General features: G+C 34.0%; 1 protein-coding gene across 8 annotated transcripts; it reads right to left on the reverse strand.

Annotated features, from left to right (window-relative positions):
• Positions 1-834: 834 nt before the first annotated feature.
• On the reverse strand, positions 835-3,691 carry LOC112758996 (uncharacterized). Of its 8 annotated transcripts, none has more exons than XM_025807803.3 (6): positions 3,168-3,691; positions 2,866-2,946; positions 2,597-2,725; positions 2,425-2,485; positions 2,252-2,327; positions 835-2,126 (listed from the first exon to the last, which is right to left on the reverse strand). In XM_025807803.3, the coding sequence occupies exons 1-5, from the start codon at positions 3,476-3,478 to the stop codon at positions 2,289-2,291; spliced, it is 621 nt and encodes a 206-aa protein (XP_025663588.1). In that variant the 5' UTR covers positions 3,479-3,691; the 3' UTR covers positions 835-2,126; positions 2,252-2,288. The 8 variants fall into 8 exon arrangements, with proteins under 8 accessions (XP_025663588.1, XP_072076307.1, XP_025663587.1 ...); XM_072220206.1 differs by having other exon boundaries at positions 835-2,149; XM_025807802.3 differs by having other exon boundaries at positions 2,252-2,330.
• Between the last annotated feature and the right edge of the window lie 14,279 nt (positions 3,692-17,970).

Raw genomic sequence — 17,970 nt, forward strand, 5'->3', positions numbered from 1 at the left:
AGACTATAAATAATAAATAAAAAATAAAAATATATTTATCTTTTTATAAAAAAATTTGATCCTTTTTAAATATTATAACCAATAAGGCAATAACCCTTCTTAATAATTTTAGTATTAATTTTTTTTTTTAATAATTAAATCTTCCTGACGTCTTTAGAATAATTTTTCTTCTTTTCTATCTTGTATCCTAAAAACATTTTTTTAAAGAGAAAAACCCTAAATAAAAAATACTTTATTAAAATTATTAAAAAAGATAAATTTTTAACATTTCCAATTCATTAAATACACTAAAATTTTAAAATTTTCTATTATTAACTCTTAAATACTTTGTTTATTTGAGGTGAAGTGAGAAAGTAATAAGGGGAACAAAGGGGAAAAATGTGAATTTTCTTTCTTTGATTAAAAAGGAAATAGAAAACAAATATGAAAGAAAAATAAAAACGAAGGTAAAACTCGATTAATAAATATCTTTCCCATAACGAACGAAAATAAAAGAAAAATTAAACTTTTTTTCACTTTTTTCCCTCTCCTTTCCTACTTCACTTATTTCCTTTCTATTTATTTTCTTTGGAAAGCCAGAATATACCCTTAAAGCACAAAATAACTAAATCCTTTAATAAATAAAAAAGATATTATTAGGTATTCGTTTAAGAATTTAAATTTTATATATTAGTGTACAAAAATTTTATACAGACAGTCAATCGATTATTATCACATCAACAAAACTAACACCAAAATTAAATTCTAACCAATGCCATAAAAATTGAAAGCATATTTGATCCATCAACTCTAATAGTTCACGAATCAAGAACTGAACTGCAAACAACACAATGATTTGGCGGAAATGTTATCCATTTTTTCATAGTAATAATATGCAATAGAATACAAGAAATTGTTTGCAATACGAAACTAACAGAATATAACGATTCCCCCAGATATATACTTTAACAGCTAGCAAAAGGAAAAACGCAACTCAACTATAGCAAAGCAAAAAGCTTAAATATAAATTACAAGGTAATAATTATAATAAAGTGAAAAAAAAAAAAATCGACGCGTTCCCTCCACATTCAGCCCTAAGATTGTACAATTCTAAGTTTTGGCACAAAATCAAGCCATCTTCAAAGGGTTTACTTATCTCTAAGTTAAATGCAAAGATTAAAAAATTGGAAACTACAGCCTTGTTAAAGCCTCCTTAAAACGGTTTCAAAACACACTTAAAACTTTAACTTGAGAGTCGACTTACCATTTTTTGCACGAGTGCCAGAAGATAGTAGCAGGAACGCAATATTCCAACATTTCTACTGATCCAGAAAATTAATGAAATAGCTCTACATAAAATATAATAGCATAAAAAACATAATCCATTCACTCCAATCACTCACTACTCTCTACTAACATCTAAACATGACAACTATATATGCATGTCATACAAATATATGCATTTCAAAATGCAACCGTCATCACCAACCATATGTTTTCTCTTTTTTTCCTTTTCCTAATTTTATTTAATGAGAGATATACCTCTCACCATCTAAAAAGAAGTAAAAGTTAACGGATATTACTCCAATTAATGATTTAATATCATCAACCCCTAAGAATACCCAAGAAAATCAGTTTACTTTTTAGCATAAAAGGATCATCCTATATTATTCAAGCAATGTTATATTTAAGGAATAATTTCTAGATCTATCCTAGCTCTCCAAAGACAAACTATGCAAGAAACCCTATCATTTCGTCAGCAGATTCTGGATCAGCAAGGTGCTAGTTAACCAAACCAGCTTGGTCCACACTTCTAGCACAGTGATAAGTTTGGTAGAATGGATACAGATGACATTAAGTATGAAATACCTTCCTTTCAGCAAAACCTTCAATATCAAAAGGAAAAACTCTAGGCTGTAGATTCCAAAGTTTTAGTCTATTGAATTTAAGATAAGTAACACTGTGAAGATGGCCATTAATTACCCAAAGATGTCACCTAGTAAACAAACACAAGAAACAAAAGGAAGCTTCTTCAGGCAAGTTCAATCTTAGACATGACTTAGAGGAAGGCAGCAGTTCACCAATGAATGATAGATGCATCTGAGGTGTGGAGGACACTGGGAATCTCAAACTGTTATAAGCTAAAACTGCAAAAAAGTTCAAGGAAAAGCTTTTAAGAAAAAAATAAAATTAAACAAGTCAGGTTGCAATGAAAGACAAATAATTTATCAAGGCAAAGAATAAAGATTTGAATAAGAGTAAAGTAACTTACAAGAAAATTTCCTACGGTAAAGGAGGCAGCTTGCCAGTCAGGCTCCTCCTCCAGCTTTTCCTGCAATAGCTGCCTTCTGCTTTGCAACAGAAAACAGATAAGCCAACATAAGAATATACATTTTTTTCCCCTTCCTAATCATGAAAGAACAGAAAGTGATCAGAGGGCCTTACAGGCTCGATCTTCCCCTCTCCATTCACTTGAGTTAGAGAACCTGATGATTGATTTGAAAACCTACAAACAGGGAACAGAAAGACCTGATAAGATACCACAAATGCCCAATTCTCGTAATTATAGGAATGGAACCGGCTAATATGAAATGGGGAAACAAATTATGATACCAACCTTTCTGCTCTTGCTTTCCTTTTATCTTCCTCAACGGGGTCAACCTTGGAAGCCGGGGCGAACCTGGCAAGTCGTGCTTTCTTCTTTGCCTCTTCATCAGCAGATGAAGCTGGACTTGGCATCCCAAACCTGCAAAGCAGAAATTCGTCATTACTATTCCAATTGAAAATGTCATGAAGATCAGGACAGGAACAGTGGAACAGAGAATATATATATATATATATATTTGACAGAGAGAATAAATATTAGAAAGTGGAAAAGCTTGAAACCTCTCAGCCCTAGCCTTCCTCTTCAGCTCCTCTGATTTCGATGACTCTGTTCCCTGTACCGTAGTGGAACCAGTGCCAAACCTGCAATAATTAAAGCTAAGACAAAGTGCATGTAAAACAAAGCTAAATTGCATTGTTCGTTCTATTCAATTATACAGAAGAATCCAATAAAACTAAGAACGTTTGTCGGATCTTAAAGCCTAATTTATCTTGCAATATTAATATTAAGGAAAGCATAAGAAATCCTAGTCGCTCGAGGCGTGAAATCGAGAAAGGAAAAAGGGAAACCCTAAAAATTGTACCTTTCAGCTCTGGAATTACGCTTCTCTTTCTCGGAGAGCTGGACGGAGATACCGAACCTCTCAGCGCGGCGAATCTTCTTCTGAATATCGGAGAGAGGAGCATCGTTTGCGGCGTCGGACGGCAGTGGAGCATCCTTGGAATCAGGTGCGGTGGTGTTGTTGTTGTCGGCAGAAGGAGGTGGAACGGAAGGATCTGCGTCGGAATGGGCGGTGGCAGGGGCAGGGTCTAGGGTTTTGTTAGGGTTTTGGTCCTGCTGCGGTGGGTTGGTGGGGGTGGGGTTGGGATTAGGGTTGTCGGTAGTGGTGGCCATTGGTGGTTGAATTGGAAGACAAGAAGTTGGATCGGGAAGAGGAACGAGGAAATCGAGGGAGAAGGAGAGAAGAATCGAATACCGCGCGTGCGTGGAGAGAAGAGTGTTGAACGCTAGCGGAGTGGGACTCCTTTTCCTCCTTTGTAGGCTTATATCAATATTGGATTGATGTTAGGACAGACTAAATATTGGAATAATGATTGGGATTTGGGAGTGTTAATTTAATTTTTTTATTTAGTATATATTATCTGTTTTGAAAATATACAAATATAAAAAATTTAAATTTGTATAAATGATTAGGAGAATCGAAATTCTTTATATTTTCCATAAGATTATCATTATTATTAGGATTTGGTGTACTTATAAATGTAAATTAACAAATAATTTTTAAGGATTTTATACTCATTTAAACTAAAAAAAAAAAAATACTTAGTAATGCGTTTATCCTATCACACTATTATTTACATAAATATTCTATTTTTACTATTAATAAATGTAGTAGAATGTAGAAATTATATATTTATTAAATAACAAGTAAATCGCACAAAATATTTTATTTAATACATTTTAAATCAGGTAAATTTTTTGGTTTAGAAAGGGATCTAGTTTTTACACATATAGATAAGGATTAATCTCTACATACAAGTAATTAAGGCTTACAAGTCTTACAAGCTCTTTACCCTCAAATGTGTCTTTTGTGGCATCTGTCTTTCACGTGCCTCTTTAACAGAATATTAAATCAATCCAAATCGATTAACGCGCGAATATATATCTTCTAAATTTCAAAAGATTTTGTTTCCTATTTCGAATCTCTTGCCAAATTTATTCAATCTCCTTCTTCCATTCTCTCTTGTCTTTTCATTCATTGTTTTACGTGCGTTTATCACTAATTTCTTCTTTGTCATTTACGTGAGTTTCTCTCTCTGTACTCTAGCTTCGTTTTTTTTTTTTTCGATTTTTATGGTTTCTGAAATCAAGCTTTGAACTCGTTTTGAAGATAATGGATGCTTCAACTTCAGATTGTCAGCTGAACCAGGGCGAAGTGGATTTTGAATTTGAATCGAACGAAGTTCCTGAGATTTGATTTAGTTTCAGTTAATTATTGAATCTGAATTTGATGCAGTTAGTTGTTTATGATTGTCTAGCTGAATAATTCGTGAACATTGACTGTGAAATTAATGCGTGAACATAATCTGTGAATTGAATCTAATGTACTAGTTTTGATTAATTTTCTACATTTTATACCAGATGTTCGGGTGTAGATCAAGACTTTTTGGGTGTATTTTAGGGAAGTTTTGGTGTATTTACAGTTTATAGCTTTTCTTATTATTTTAGTTGAGTTGTTATCGTTCGAGTGTAGATCAGAACTTTTTGGGTGTATTTTAGAAAAGTTTGGGTGTATTTACAGTTTATAGCTTTTCTTGTTATTTTAGTTGAGTTGTTGTCGTTCGGGTGTAGATCAGGAATTCTTGGGTGTATTTTTAGTTGAATTGTTATTTTTTTATGAGGTGCAGAAACTCTATAGTATATTCTTGTTTTTAACATGGTGTATTTTGCAGCCCCTCTGTGTTGTTGATGACCAGTTTGTTCCCAAGGTTGGAATGACTTTTAACACCCTTGAAGATGCTGCAAAATTTTACAAGGACTATGCCAAGGCCGCAGATTTTTCTACAAGAGTTCGGAGCACAAATAAGAAGGAAACGAAATTAAGAATCAATTGATTACATGTAGCAGAGAGGGAAAATGGAAATCTAAAATATCTCCGACCGAGAAGACAAATCCCACAGCTGGTTTAAATTGTCCTGCAAGAATTTATATACACACATTGAAGGGTGTTGGTGCTTGGATCATTTTGAAGGTCGTGCTGCATCATTCACACCCTTGCTGTCCAACTCAAGCAGAGATGCTCAAACAGCACAGAAAACTAAGCATGTCCATTCGTCGTACAATAGAGAATAACGAGGAGGCTGGTATCAGACCAAGCAAAACTTACCAATCATTCGTTGCGGCAGTTAGCGGTCACCGCAAGTTAAATTTTATTGAAAAGGATGTGAGGAATTACATCACAAGAGAAGTGCGGAATGTTTCGGAATAAGAAGATGCAAAGGAATTCGGGAAATATTTATTAAGAATGAAAGAGAAGAATCAAAATTTCCTTTTCGAGCTTGAACTTGAGGACGATCAATCGATTAAGCTGGCTTTTTGGGCTGATGCAAGGAGCAGAGCTGTCTTTGAGTATTTCGGAGATATTATTTCATTTGACACCACCTACAATACAAATAGGTAATATGATGTTCTTGTTTATGATGCTAAATTAATGTTTGTTCTATGAATCTACTGCAGAGGTGTATATTGGATTTTTTTGGGTGTATAAAATCATTATTTGGGTGTACGTAATGATTTTTCATTCTGCAATCTCGTACTTTATTTCAGGTATAATTTGGTTTGTGGTTCCTTTGTCGGGGGTGAATCACCACGGTTAATCAACTTTTCTTGGATGCTCTTTGATGAAAAATAAAGAAATTGAATCATTCAAATGGTTATTTCAATGTTGGCTTCGTTGCATGGGAGGAAATGCTCCGAAAGGGTTTCTCACCGATCAATGCGCGTCAATGAAAAGGGCTATAGAGGCTTGTATGCCAACAACAATTCACCATTGGTGTATTTGGCACATCACGAAGAATATCCCAAGCAAATTAAATAGCTACAAGGGACATGCAGAAATTGAACAAGAATTGAGCCAAGTTGTTTGGAACTCTCATAGCAAAGACTCATTTGATAGGAATTGGAATGATTCTCTGCTGAAGTATGGTCTTATGGACAACAAGTGGCTTTCAGGTAATGTTGTTTAAAATCTGCAGCAGAGGTGTAAATTGCATATTTTTGGGTGTAATATAGTCTGGTTTGGGTGTATTCTGCAGATCTATACGAAGACCGTCATATATGGGTTCCAATTTATCTGGATCACCACTTCTGGGCAGGGATGAAAAGCACACAAAGGAGCGAGAGCATGCATTCATTTTTCAACAAGTTCATTACACGGAACAGCTCACTTATCCAATTTTTCAAACAATACGATAATTGCCTCGGAAGCAGGGAGCAAGCAGAGAGAGAATCAAATGCTACAGATTTTTATACGGTCATACTGTGTGCAACAAAATCTTCCATTGAAGCTCAGTTTCAAGAAGTGTACATTCACCAAAAGTTTAGGGAAGTCTAAGCACAATTCAGAGGAAAGGCGAATTGCATCACAAGATTAACGAACTCCGCTCTAGGCTATTCAGTATACGAAGTTGGAGAACAAGTTTCCAGCTCAATATTCAACAAGTTTGTGGTTACTTACAACTCAGTACCAGCCCAAGTGAAATGCCAATGCTTATTATTCGAGTCAAGAGGCATATTGTGCCGTCACGCACTAAGCGTGTTAAGCTTTGAACGAGTAACCCAAGTGTCACCGAGATATATATTGAAACGATGGAGCAAGAAGGTAAAGAGGCGACACACACACATCAAGAGCAGCCACGACGAGCCACTGTTGGAGCCAAGAAGCAAGAGGTTTGACGAATTGGTGTTTCGTTTTCGCAAAATATTTGCGAATTTGCATCATAATCGGAGGAGCTGACTGCCATTCTGCACCGTGCGTACGATAACGTCATGGTTGAGATGGAAGAACTGAAAGCCAAAAGGAAGGGGACATGTTCGTTATCTCACGAAGATGCCAACTTGGAATCCATTAACGAGTTTTAAAGCCCTCCAAGGGTTCGAACAAGAGGACGTTCAAAAAATAGGCTAGGTTCAAAGTTGGACAAACAGATTGCAAATGCCTCAAAGAAGAAGAAAACAAAAGCTCTAAACGAGGTAAAAGTGATGTTCTTTAAATATGTGGTGATTGAGTTTAATTTTCTTGTTAATCGTTTTGCTAATATGTGAGTTTATTATTTCCAGTTAAACCTCTTTGATGCTGCATCAGTGGTGCGTCCAAATTCCAGCCAATATCACGGACATGTTATGAATTATCAGTTCAGGGAACCAGCAGCAGGGGATAGTTTTTTGGGTGTATAGTTACAGAATATGGGTGTACAGCTCAGTTTTTTTGGTGTATTTCTGAATTTTCTTGTGTTTGACATTTTACATTTATATATTTCAGATGCTGCTGTTTATGTCATAAATTATTGTTTTGTTTATTTTTTATGATTTAGGGTTTAGGGTTTAGGGATTTAGGAGTTTAGGAATCCAGCATCAGGGGATAGAAGTTTGGGTGTATATTGAAATTGTTGGGGTATAAAATTCCATTTTTTGGGTATATAGTAGGTTGGGTGGCTTAGTGTTTAGGGTTTAGGATTTAGGGTTTTAGGGTTTTAGGGTTTAAGGTTTTAGTGTTTAGGGGTTTAGGGTTTAGGGGTTTAGGATTTTAGGGTTTAGGGTTTAGGGCTTAGGGCTTAGGGTTTAGGGTTTAGGATTTAGGGATAAAGCATCAGGGGATAGAAGTTTGGGTGTATATTCAACTTTCCTTGGGTGTAAAATTTCATGTTTTGGGTGTAAAATTTCCTGGTTTGATGTTTTCCTTCATATTTTAGCACTTATAATTCAAACCTTTTGAATACAGCAGAGAAAGTTTAATTATGGAAAAAAAATTTATAATAAAACTGGATTATATTGGCAAAATTTTACAGCATGTGTTCAAATTATTACAAGACTACATAACAGTTAGATTAAACAGTGTCAATATCATTAGAATATATCTGACAATATGGACTCAATAACAATGAGGATGGCTTAGACAGTCTTATTGCATCACTTTCCCTAATGGCTTCAGCTTTGTCTTAATTCATTTCATGAAATAGAATCCGAGAAGCATATTCTACTCTATAGTGGTCCACCTCGTCCTACAGTTTAAAAGAATATTCTTTTTAATCAACCATGTTAATTTAGTAAAGTAATACAGAGTTATATAGTTTTAAATATAATTACCTGGGTCCAATTGTCATACTCATATTTCCCCTTTTAACGTTTTTCGGGCTGAATTATTTCAAGCCACTTCATTACATAAACAGCACAGTCATAGCTGAAAAACAAGAAATAAATTAACAAATTACATATAGGAAAGATTAATTTTCAGAATGAAAGATTTATACTTTGTCTTTTGGCCTGAGATGTTAATGTATGGTGGTTCAATTTCCTAATCCTTTCTCTTCAGAGGTGCCCCCCAGCATATACTCTCATTCTTGAAATTACATATCCCTTAAAACACAAAACAAATCAGTAATATATGAATAAATTTAATAAAGAAATACACCCAAAGGAGCACAAACTTACACCTTATATTGAACAGAAATACACCCAAATATTAAAATACAAAACACAGAAAAAAACTTACAATGAATTTATTTAGGTTCATTCTGGCATCGGATGGACATGTCTTGTGATATGGGTCGAGTATATAAAATTTTCTCTTTCTTGCATCAGCCACCCATAACCACCAATTGTTTGAATAGCAAACAGGTGCAAAAATTTGAAGCATGTCCACATTGAACAGTGTTTTAGTTTATTTGGCACATAACTAAAGAATGGTAATAAGAAGTTTTAGAAACGAAAACTTACATATGGACGTGATACTAATTTTTTGAGGTCCAAGAAGGGTATAAACATTGGGTAGTCTTCCACCCTGAATGGCTTATTGGTTTTAGGCTGTAAGAATTCCCCATTAGGATGATTTTCAACGGCCATGTTTTGCAACAATTGTGAAACACCAAATAAAATATAGAAAATACACCCAAATGAATACAGAAAATACACCCAAGATTCGTTGAAGTACACCTTACCACTATATCAGGGGAGAGACAGTATATTTCTTCTTGAAACCTTTTAATGTTTTGCTGGTTAAGGATGAGGCACATGGCAGAGACAATCTAGAAAAAAAAACCCCAAATCAATTTACATCAATCAACATTGCAGTTACATTTCATGATAAAATCATTAATGTTATTCTAATATTACCTCAGCTTCTATATGTGTATCAGCTTTGAGAGATGTGAAGTGGACTTTTGACAAAATGCATCGATCTTGGGCATTGAGTGTGTAGACGGCGTCATACTCGTTAGTGCTTCCATCTCCGTATGTCTTCACACATGTGGCCTAGATGTAGCATTTTTCTTTCATTTCAGCCGACATCTCGTTGGTCCTCGCAGGAGTTTCAAACTTTTCAAAACTTTCTTCGCCACTCTGCTTTTGAATCTGTGGACTTTTACCTTCTGTTTTCACCCCACTGCTTGCAATTTTTTCCACCAGCTCCCCTAATTGTTCTATTAGTTTTGGCATTTCAAGAGTTTTTTCCCTCTCCCCCTCTTGCGTTGCTGCTTCTTCTTGGCTTGAATCAGTCAAGCCAAGGCTGAATGATGGCATCAGACCTTCTTTAGGAATGCAAAATGATGTCCGTGCCATCATCGTCAGTGCAGCAGCGTCTTTTGGGGCTGGATTACTGCGTGATGACATATAACGTACTATAAGAATAAGAATAGATGAATGATATTGAAAACCAAATTTTACTCTGCTGAACTTACATTTTAGATGGAGCTGGTGGAAGCGTGGGTGTGCTTTCTTCAGGTTTTGGGGGGTGGTTCTGGAGTGCTGCAGGGTTACATAAAACGAATCATGTTATGAAAAAAACTAGTTATAGATCAATTGTGAAGATATGCACCCAAACAATAACGAAATACACCCTAAGATTATTCCTTACATTTTTGTAGTTTCTTCATTAATTTTTTCACTTGGAGACTTTGCAGGGGTTGGTTCAATTTCTGGCACAGGGGTTGTCTGGGACAGAGGTAGATAAACTTGAATCGGAACTCTAAACAAGACAAAAATAAAAGGTTAAGAAAGCCCGTGAAAATAAAATGGTTATAAGGTTGAAATTTACTTGAAAAACTCACATTGAAAGCGCTTCAGTTTGTGACTGTGTCTCTACCCGCACAACCATCATATTCTCTTCAGCTGGGTCATTGGCTGATTCTTCTACAAGACTCAACCTGAAATACACCCAAAGAAACTCAAAATACACCCGAAGCATTCAAAAGAAACACATGCTTTGTTTTTTGAGAACTTACGTAGTTGCAGTTTTTGCTTTTTTTCCTGCTTTTTTTTCTTGAATAAAACATTAAATGGCTTTTTTTTTCTAAAAAAAATATATATAGAATTAGAAGCAGAAGGTAATGAAAGATAAAAGCAACCAGTACTAGAAAGAGAAATTACATGCTATCCGCCGGTTTGTTTATGCTGCTTTGATCTGTGTGTCCTTGAGACAAAGGATCATCACTTCCTAAGTTTACCTCCGGTATTCTAAACATACAATAGATATCATTCAGTAAAAATACCATACGGTTAAATTAGGATAACAAAATTTTATCAAATAAAGGTTCTTACGTTTCAGATGAGTCATAGTGACCTTCTGTCGATTGCAGGTCAGCTCCCTTCTCCCTAGGAAACCAGAAACAATTATTAGCAACGAAACACCTTAAAATCGGTAATATACACCCCAAACATAACAAACTCCTGTGCAGCAGATTTTTTATTATTTTTTTCTTTTTAGATTCCCTTAAGAATTCTTCTAATTCTTCAGTTCCAATCTCAAATATGATAGTACATGCATAAAAAAATGTTAACAAATATAATTTTGATGATAAACGGTAATATAGCTTTACAAAGTATCCTACCCATGATAGGATTGAGTTTGTTCAGGAGACGAATCCTCAACAATGAGCTTGCTCTTTTTGGATTGCGTCCTGGAAAAAAAAAAGTATGAATCAGAAAGACAAAATAAAATTGATCAGAAAACACTATCCAAAGCAGTGCTTACTTTTTTGCTCAAGTCTGAATTTTTTTCTTTGTTTTTTATTTTTCTACTGGTGATGATTCTTCGATTCTGAAAGTTAATAAGAAACGCTTTGTTAATACATGAAATATTCAGAATAAACGGAAAAGAAAGCGATGATAATTTCAGAACATTACTCATCATTCAGTTTCTGAATCGGAATCCTCCTGAATCTTCTTCCTTTTTTTGGATTCTATTCTGGAAGGCAAACAATCATTAGCAAAAAATACCCTAAAATGGACAAAATATACCCTAAAAGTAACATAATACACCCTAAAAGTGACAAAATACACCCAAGTATGTTACTTACTTTTTGGCTGTTCGGGTGGGTTGTTTCCTTTTTGGTCCCTCTGAGTCTTCTTCAGTCTCAGACTCAGAGGAAGAATAGACTTCAGTCTCAGATTTATCACTCTCAGATGATGATGAACTTGCCTTCTTTTTTTTGCTTTTTTGTTTTTTTTTTTGTTTTTTTTGTTTTTCCTTCATTTGTTTCAATTTCTCCTTTGTTTCTGCCATCTTTACGATTCCCTGAAACAGTAGAAATGTTAGTTAACAGCATCCACGTAAATAAAATACACCCAAGGTATTTCGTTCACTTACCATATGTCTATCCATTTTTGCTCTCATTCTTTCAACCAACTGCTCTCTATTCCAGTTGGCAATCCAGGGTTGTGCAGCTCTTTCTTCTCCTTTCTTGTCTTTGTTTTTTAACAGATAAAAATAGACTATCATCAGGGCAAACAGGTAGCCGTCGATTGACTTTTTCTTTTTTAGATTGTAATTAGTTATGTCCTTGATGATGAAATTCAGAACATGGGCTCCCCAGTTACCCTCCTTTATTTTGTCCATCTTGAAAATTGGAGCTAGGTGCACAGGAGAGATTTTGTTTATTGTGGTTGGTAACAGGAACGCCATCTGTATATAGAGGACGAAAATCCTTTTGAACATGAGGCGATCCTGTTCATTTCCAACACCAATACTCATCATCTCATCCGTCAGACTTTTTAGAGTCTTCCCCTGGAATCTTTTAAAAATTTGTTTGTTCTCTTTAGAAAGTTCTTTATAACTAACTTTCTCAGGAAATAGATCTCCTACAAAAAAGAAAACAACTTAAATTGAAAATCACTTGAAATACACCCAAACATCACTCATATACACCCCAATATCACTCATATACACCTATGTTTGTTTCTTGATTATATGATAGCAGAATAATATATTATGAAGAATGGAAGTATAGAGATTTTCTGTAATGAGTTACTTGAAGCGTTGAGGCCAAGCGCAGCCCCTATTGTGCTGGGTTTAACTCTAAACGAACCGTAGCTGGTTTTGAGTGTGTTTTTCCCCGCTTTAAAGGAGTTAGCCAACTCCTTTAATAGTTTGTGATGCACCTTCATTGGCGGGATGTGCATCAGTCCACCAAAACCTACATCCCGAACAATTGCTTTCTTTTCCTCGCTCATATGTTCAAATTTTTCACTCAACAAATGGGTTGCACACTTTAAGTCTTTGGTTTGCTATAAACAAAGCAAAATTAGAGTCATTAGAATAAGATATATTTGTATTAGGAAAAATTGACTTGTTCTAAGACATATATTTGTGCTTACATTGTATTTTTTTCACCTTGGTTTTTGCTTGCCATTTTCACTGCAATGAAAAAGAGATGCTGTCAATAGATAAAAAATACACCCAAAAATGACAAGGGTATTGATTTTTCTGCACTCTTTGATAAACTCAAATGGACTCCTCTGTTTAAGATTCACAAGCCGGTCTACCCAAATCTGGTTCGTGAGTTTTATGCGAACATGATGTACATTGATGGAGCCTTACATTCTTATGTCAAAAAGGTTCATCTGACCTTGAACAGAGAGACTATTAGTGCTGCCTTAGGGTATGAAGATGAAGGTGCAAGAGCATATATGTCCGGCAAATGGGACTCCCAGGTTGGGATTTCTCTTCAGACTGCTTTGTCTCGGGTTTGTGAGAAATTTTCAGCTCTTGATGGAACTACTTTAACACACAAGGTTCTCGGCCCTATGAGAGTGCTACTTCACCGCATCATCAACCACATTCTGATGCCCCAGAGTAGTTCTTATCAAAGAGTAACTGTCTGTGATACTTTGATTTTATTTGCTATTCTTAATTCTGCTTCTATCTCTTTTGGTTATCTCATGGTGCGACACATGTGGGACTGTGTTCGCAGCGATAAAAAGGCCAATTTACCTTATAGAATTTTTCCGACATGCATTTTTGAATATTTCAATGTTGATCTGATCAATAAGTCAGTAGAAAATAGGGTTTCAACCATAAAGGGAGGGGGAGTTCCTGAATCCATGAAAAATAAAAAGGAAAAAAGCTCCATGGAATCTGAGAGTAAAAGTGAACATCATCCCTCTAAATCCTCCAAAATATCCGAATCTATCAAAGAGGTGTTGAATGAGTTCTCTCATATGTCCAAACTGATGATCAAATCTTCTAAGGAGGCCAGGAAACAAGCTTATGAAAATGAGAAGGCCTGGACTAAGTGCAATGAGAGAATCAATCTATTGCTCAAAAGCCTGGAAAAAGACATAGCTTATTCGGATGAAAAAGATGATTCCCTTGGCTCAGATATCAATCTTTCTAATGTTTGATGTGCTCTTTGCTACTCACACCTTTGAACTCTGTTCTTCTAATTATTCTGTTGTTTTAGTGTATTACTTTGAACTCCTTTTTTTGGTTTAATCAAATATTCTGCATTTTATCATGTTATTTTTTATTTGTTTTGCAGGACCCCATTGATGACAAAAGGAGGAGGAAATAAAAAAAAAAGAAAAACAGGGCTGAAATCTGTTGATAACTAGACAGGGCTGCAATCTGTTGATAACTAATGATTATTCTTGTGCTCTAAATTTCTCTCTAAATTTCTGATTTTTATTCTTGATGATTATTCAGTGGTTTATGCTCTAATTTTTGCATTATCATGTTCTGAATTTTTTGTGCTCTGATACCTTTTACTAATTTTTGCTTTGATATTTATTGCCAATTATTCTGAAGCTTTGTTTTTTTTGATAACTGAACATGAGCAAATGCTTCAATGAGCTTGATTTATTACATTGTTTGGCAAGAAATTTTGTTGGGCAGGAAATTGTTTTGAACATGTTGAAATAAATATGTTGAGTCTTGGTTATTTGCTGCAATGTACTCTAAAAGTACTCAGGCATACTTTGTTTTATTTTTAGTGAGCAGCAAGTAGCCCAACAGATAACAAATCAAGTTTTGATTATCATTATACAGTTGCTCAAAAATCAAATTGTTCAACATACTCAAAATATTCCATATGTTGAATACATTTAATATTTTTTGAAACTATTTTTAAACCATGTTTCAGGTACTGCTCTCACTGGAAAAGTTGCACACATTAAGGGGGAGCTGTGTGACAAATGAAAAGGGGGAGGATTCAAAAATTAACAAGGGAGTACTCTTAAATCCTTAATCCTTTTCCAACTCTATTTTTAATAATGTTTGTCATCAAGGGGGAGATTGTTGAGTTTGAAAAATTTCAAATTATTGTGATGATCAAATATTGCTAAAAATATTAATTAGAAATTATTAATTTAATTTTGGCTTCAAAATTATTTGTTTAATAATTTCTATTGTATGTGCATATTTTTTATCATTGGGCATAAAGCCTTGCACAAAAAAATTCTATATGATATGAGGCTGAAATATTTAATTGGTTAGCAAGATAATTGGGCCAGAAAATTATTGAGCAAGCCCAAAAGCAATGCTTCTATTTGACCCAACAATTGGTTGGTCCGAATTTGAAAGGAAGAAGAATGAAGTGGAGCATGTGTGGTTCGGTTATCCACACCCCTCTTTGATGGAATTCAAATTTAATTAAATTGGATTTAATGCATGCATTGGTAACAGGAAAGAGAAAATTGCAAATTGATTTGATGGCAATTACTTCTCACACGTTACAAGGCATGGGGAATGAAAGTGGAAAATTAATTCATTTTAAATCCATTCATTATTTTCATTGATAAGCTTCTTTTCTCTCTTCTCTCTCTTCTCTCTCTTTGGTTTCGGTCACTTCACTGACAAGAAAGAAGAAAATGCAAGCTATCAGAGGAAGAAGCAGAGAAGCTAGGAAGAAGCAAGGGCCAAGGTGATGATGGATCTTGCAAAAAGAGGATTTATAGTATGGCGTGGCTGAGATCTTTTCCACTAAAGGTAAGAAGTGGAGAAGAAGCTTTAAGATGACCATGCCTAAAATTGGTAGAAATCCAATTCAGTCAGAGAAGAAGATCTCTTAGGTGAAGCTCGTTTCCACTTTTGTTCATCCATCACAGAAGGTAGCTACTGTAGCTACGTGGAGGTAGAAGCAAAAATGGAACAGAAGGAGCTGTCAAGGATCAAGAGTTTATCAAGGGTCAGAAATCCTTCTTGGGGACCAAGTCAAGATGGAAGGCTCAGATTGATGAAGCTTGATGAGAAGGGATGAGTGAGAGGTAATTGCATGATGGTTTTGCTTTTGGTTTTCCTCTCTCTTCTCTCTGTCCGAACCGGTTTTGATGATTGAAGAAGAAGTTGGCTCGGTTGAACCGTTTCAACCTTGGAAGCTTCCCCTTCTATAATAAGGGTGAACGGCCAAGACTTGAGGCAAGGAGAGAAATCACAGAGTTCTCATAGCTACCCTAAGCTTACAGAGTTCTTCTTCTTCAATGGGTTTTATTTTGTATTCTTTTCTTTAGTTTTGTCTATTTGAGTCTCATGGTGAAAAAGGCAAACAGTGTGAGGTTTGTAAGAAAAAGTCAGCGAGAGGTAAAAGGCTGAGTGTACAAAATTAAAGAAAAAGCCATAGGTGTCTTAGAGGTCCTTTGTACATCTATGTGTTGTGTATCATGATTTTGTGGGAATCCCATTGCAAGTTGGGTTAGCACTTTGCAGTTGAAAGCTTGGTAGGTGACCAAGTCAAGTTTAGGATTGGAGATAGATTCTGGACTTGTCTCGGATAGGAAGGTTGTTCCTAGGGAAAAATTGGAGTCTGTAATCTATTTGATTATAGTGAAATTCCATCATTGTTGTGATGGAGACTAGATGTAGGCTGCATTGCACTTAGCAGCTGAACCAGGATACTTCTTGGCGTGTTTCTCTCTTTCTCTTCTACTCCATTTCAGTTTCTGTTGCTAAGGAGACAAAATTGAAAAATATCTCCTGACTAGTACGAGACAAAAAAAAATGTCTCGTGTTTGGTTATGAGACAAAACGCAAAAAAATCTCTTGGAGCATTCTAAAAGGCAAGCAAGTATTACTCAGCAAAAAAAAAAGGGCTAAGATTCAACCCCCTTATCTTAGCCACTGATTACCATCAATTTTTAATTTTCTTACAACAATATCATTTAACTCATACTGAAAAATACAAAATTACCTTTTATTTGTTAATTTTTTAAAAGACTAAAATAATTTTTTAGAATTTTAGTCATTTTAAAATCAAATTTTTAATTTATAATAGAATTAAAAATTAATATTAAAAGATCACTTTTAAAAATTAACTAGGGAGTATTTTTATGTTGGCGAGAAAGTTACAAGGGATAATTTAATATTTATAAATTAAAAATATTTTAGTCATTTCATAATTAATAATAAGAATATTTCAGTATAAAGTATGTTATAATATATTTATTAAAAACTAAATAAAGATAAATACTAATATAAATAATATAATTCACATCCTGTCTTTTTATGAATTTTATATAACTAAATAAATTAAATATTTTATTTACCAGTATATATAATTTGTGAAATAATTAAGTTTTTATTTCTATTGTACATCTTGTTTACAATAGAATCGAAAAAGGTAGTTATATATCTTATTTAAACGAGATAAGTCATGTTTGATTTACCTTTATCTCGTTTGAAAATGAGATATATATTAATATTTTTTTTATTACATATCTGTTTATTTTGTAAACGAAATATATATGTATATAAATATATTATTTACACTGTATTTGTAAGTATAAAAATATAATCTCCTCAAAATAATAAAAATGTATTTACAGTATGATTTAGATCGATTTGACTTAATTTTTTAATTTCTTATTTAATTAGAAACTACTTTTTGAAAATATGTGAATTAAAATATTTATTTTAGAAAAATTTAACACTTTAAATTTTTAAATTACAAAAAATTCTATGATTTAAATTAAAAAATATATTGATTTTACCTTCTAAACTAAAAAGCATAATATAAACACATTCTTTTTAGTTGCTCAAAAATATGTTAAATTTTCTGTGATCATACCTCATTTATATTATATACAAGATACAAATATATCTATCTCATTTTTATTATAAACGAAATAAATTATATTATATAAAATAGCAAATACTCTTTCACATTTTTTCTCTAATTAACTGATACATGTTAATTTGTCACCTTACTCTATGGCAGTTAATTTATGTCAATTGGAAGTATCATTATTATTATTATTATTTTGACAATTCATAAATTAAAATAATTTTTAAACCTATTATTTTCAACCAATAAACTAATTATTTTTATTTAAATTACTCTTTTTCACTTTTTGCTCCTTCCTCCCACACCATAATTTTATTCACCACCCCGGCAATTTACCAC

Source organism: Arachis hypogaea, chromosome 16, assembly GCF_003086295.3.
Source record: "Arachis hypogaea cultivar Tifrunner chromosome 16, arahy.Tifrunner.gnm2.J5K5, whole genome shotgun sequence".
In the NCBI taxonomy this organism is placed as follows: Eukaryota; Viridiplantae; Streptophyta; class Magnoliopsida; order Fabales; family Fabaceae; genus Arachis; species Arachis hypogaea.

What these genes read in the sequence shown, in the direction of transcription:
- LOC112758996 (XM_025807798.3), bottom strand. Translation starts at nt 3,478, where the DNA reads ATGGCCACCACTACCGACAACCCTAATCCCAACCCCACCCCCACCAAC. An exon ending in CGTAATTCCAGAGCTGAAAG is followed by an intron (nt 2,962 to 3,167) that starts GTACAATTTTTA and finishes ACTTTGTCTTAG; the next exon opens with CTTTAATTATTGCAGGTTTG. An exon ending in GAGAGGGGAAGATCGAGCCT is followed by an intron (nt 2,331 to 2,424) that starts GTAAGGCCCTCT and finishes TCTGTTGCAAAG; the next exon opens with CAGAAGGCAGCTATTGCAGG.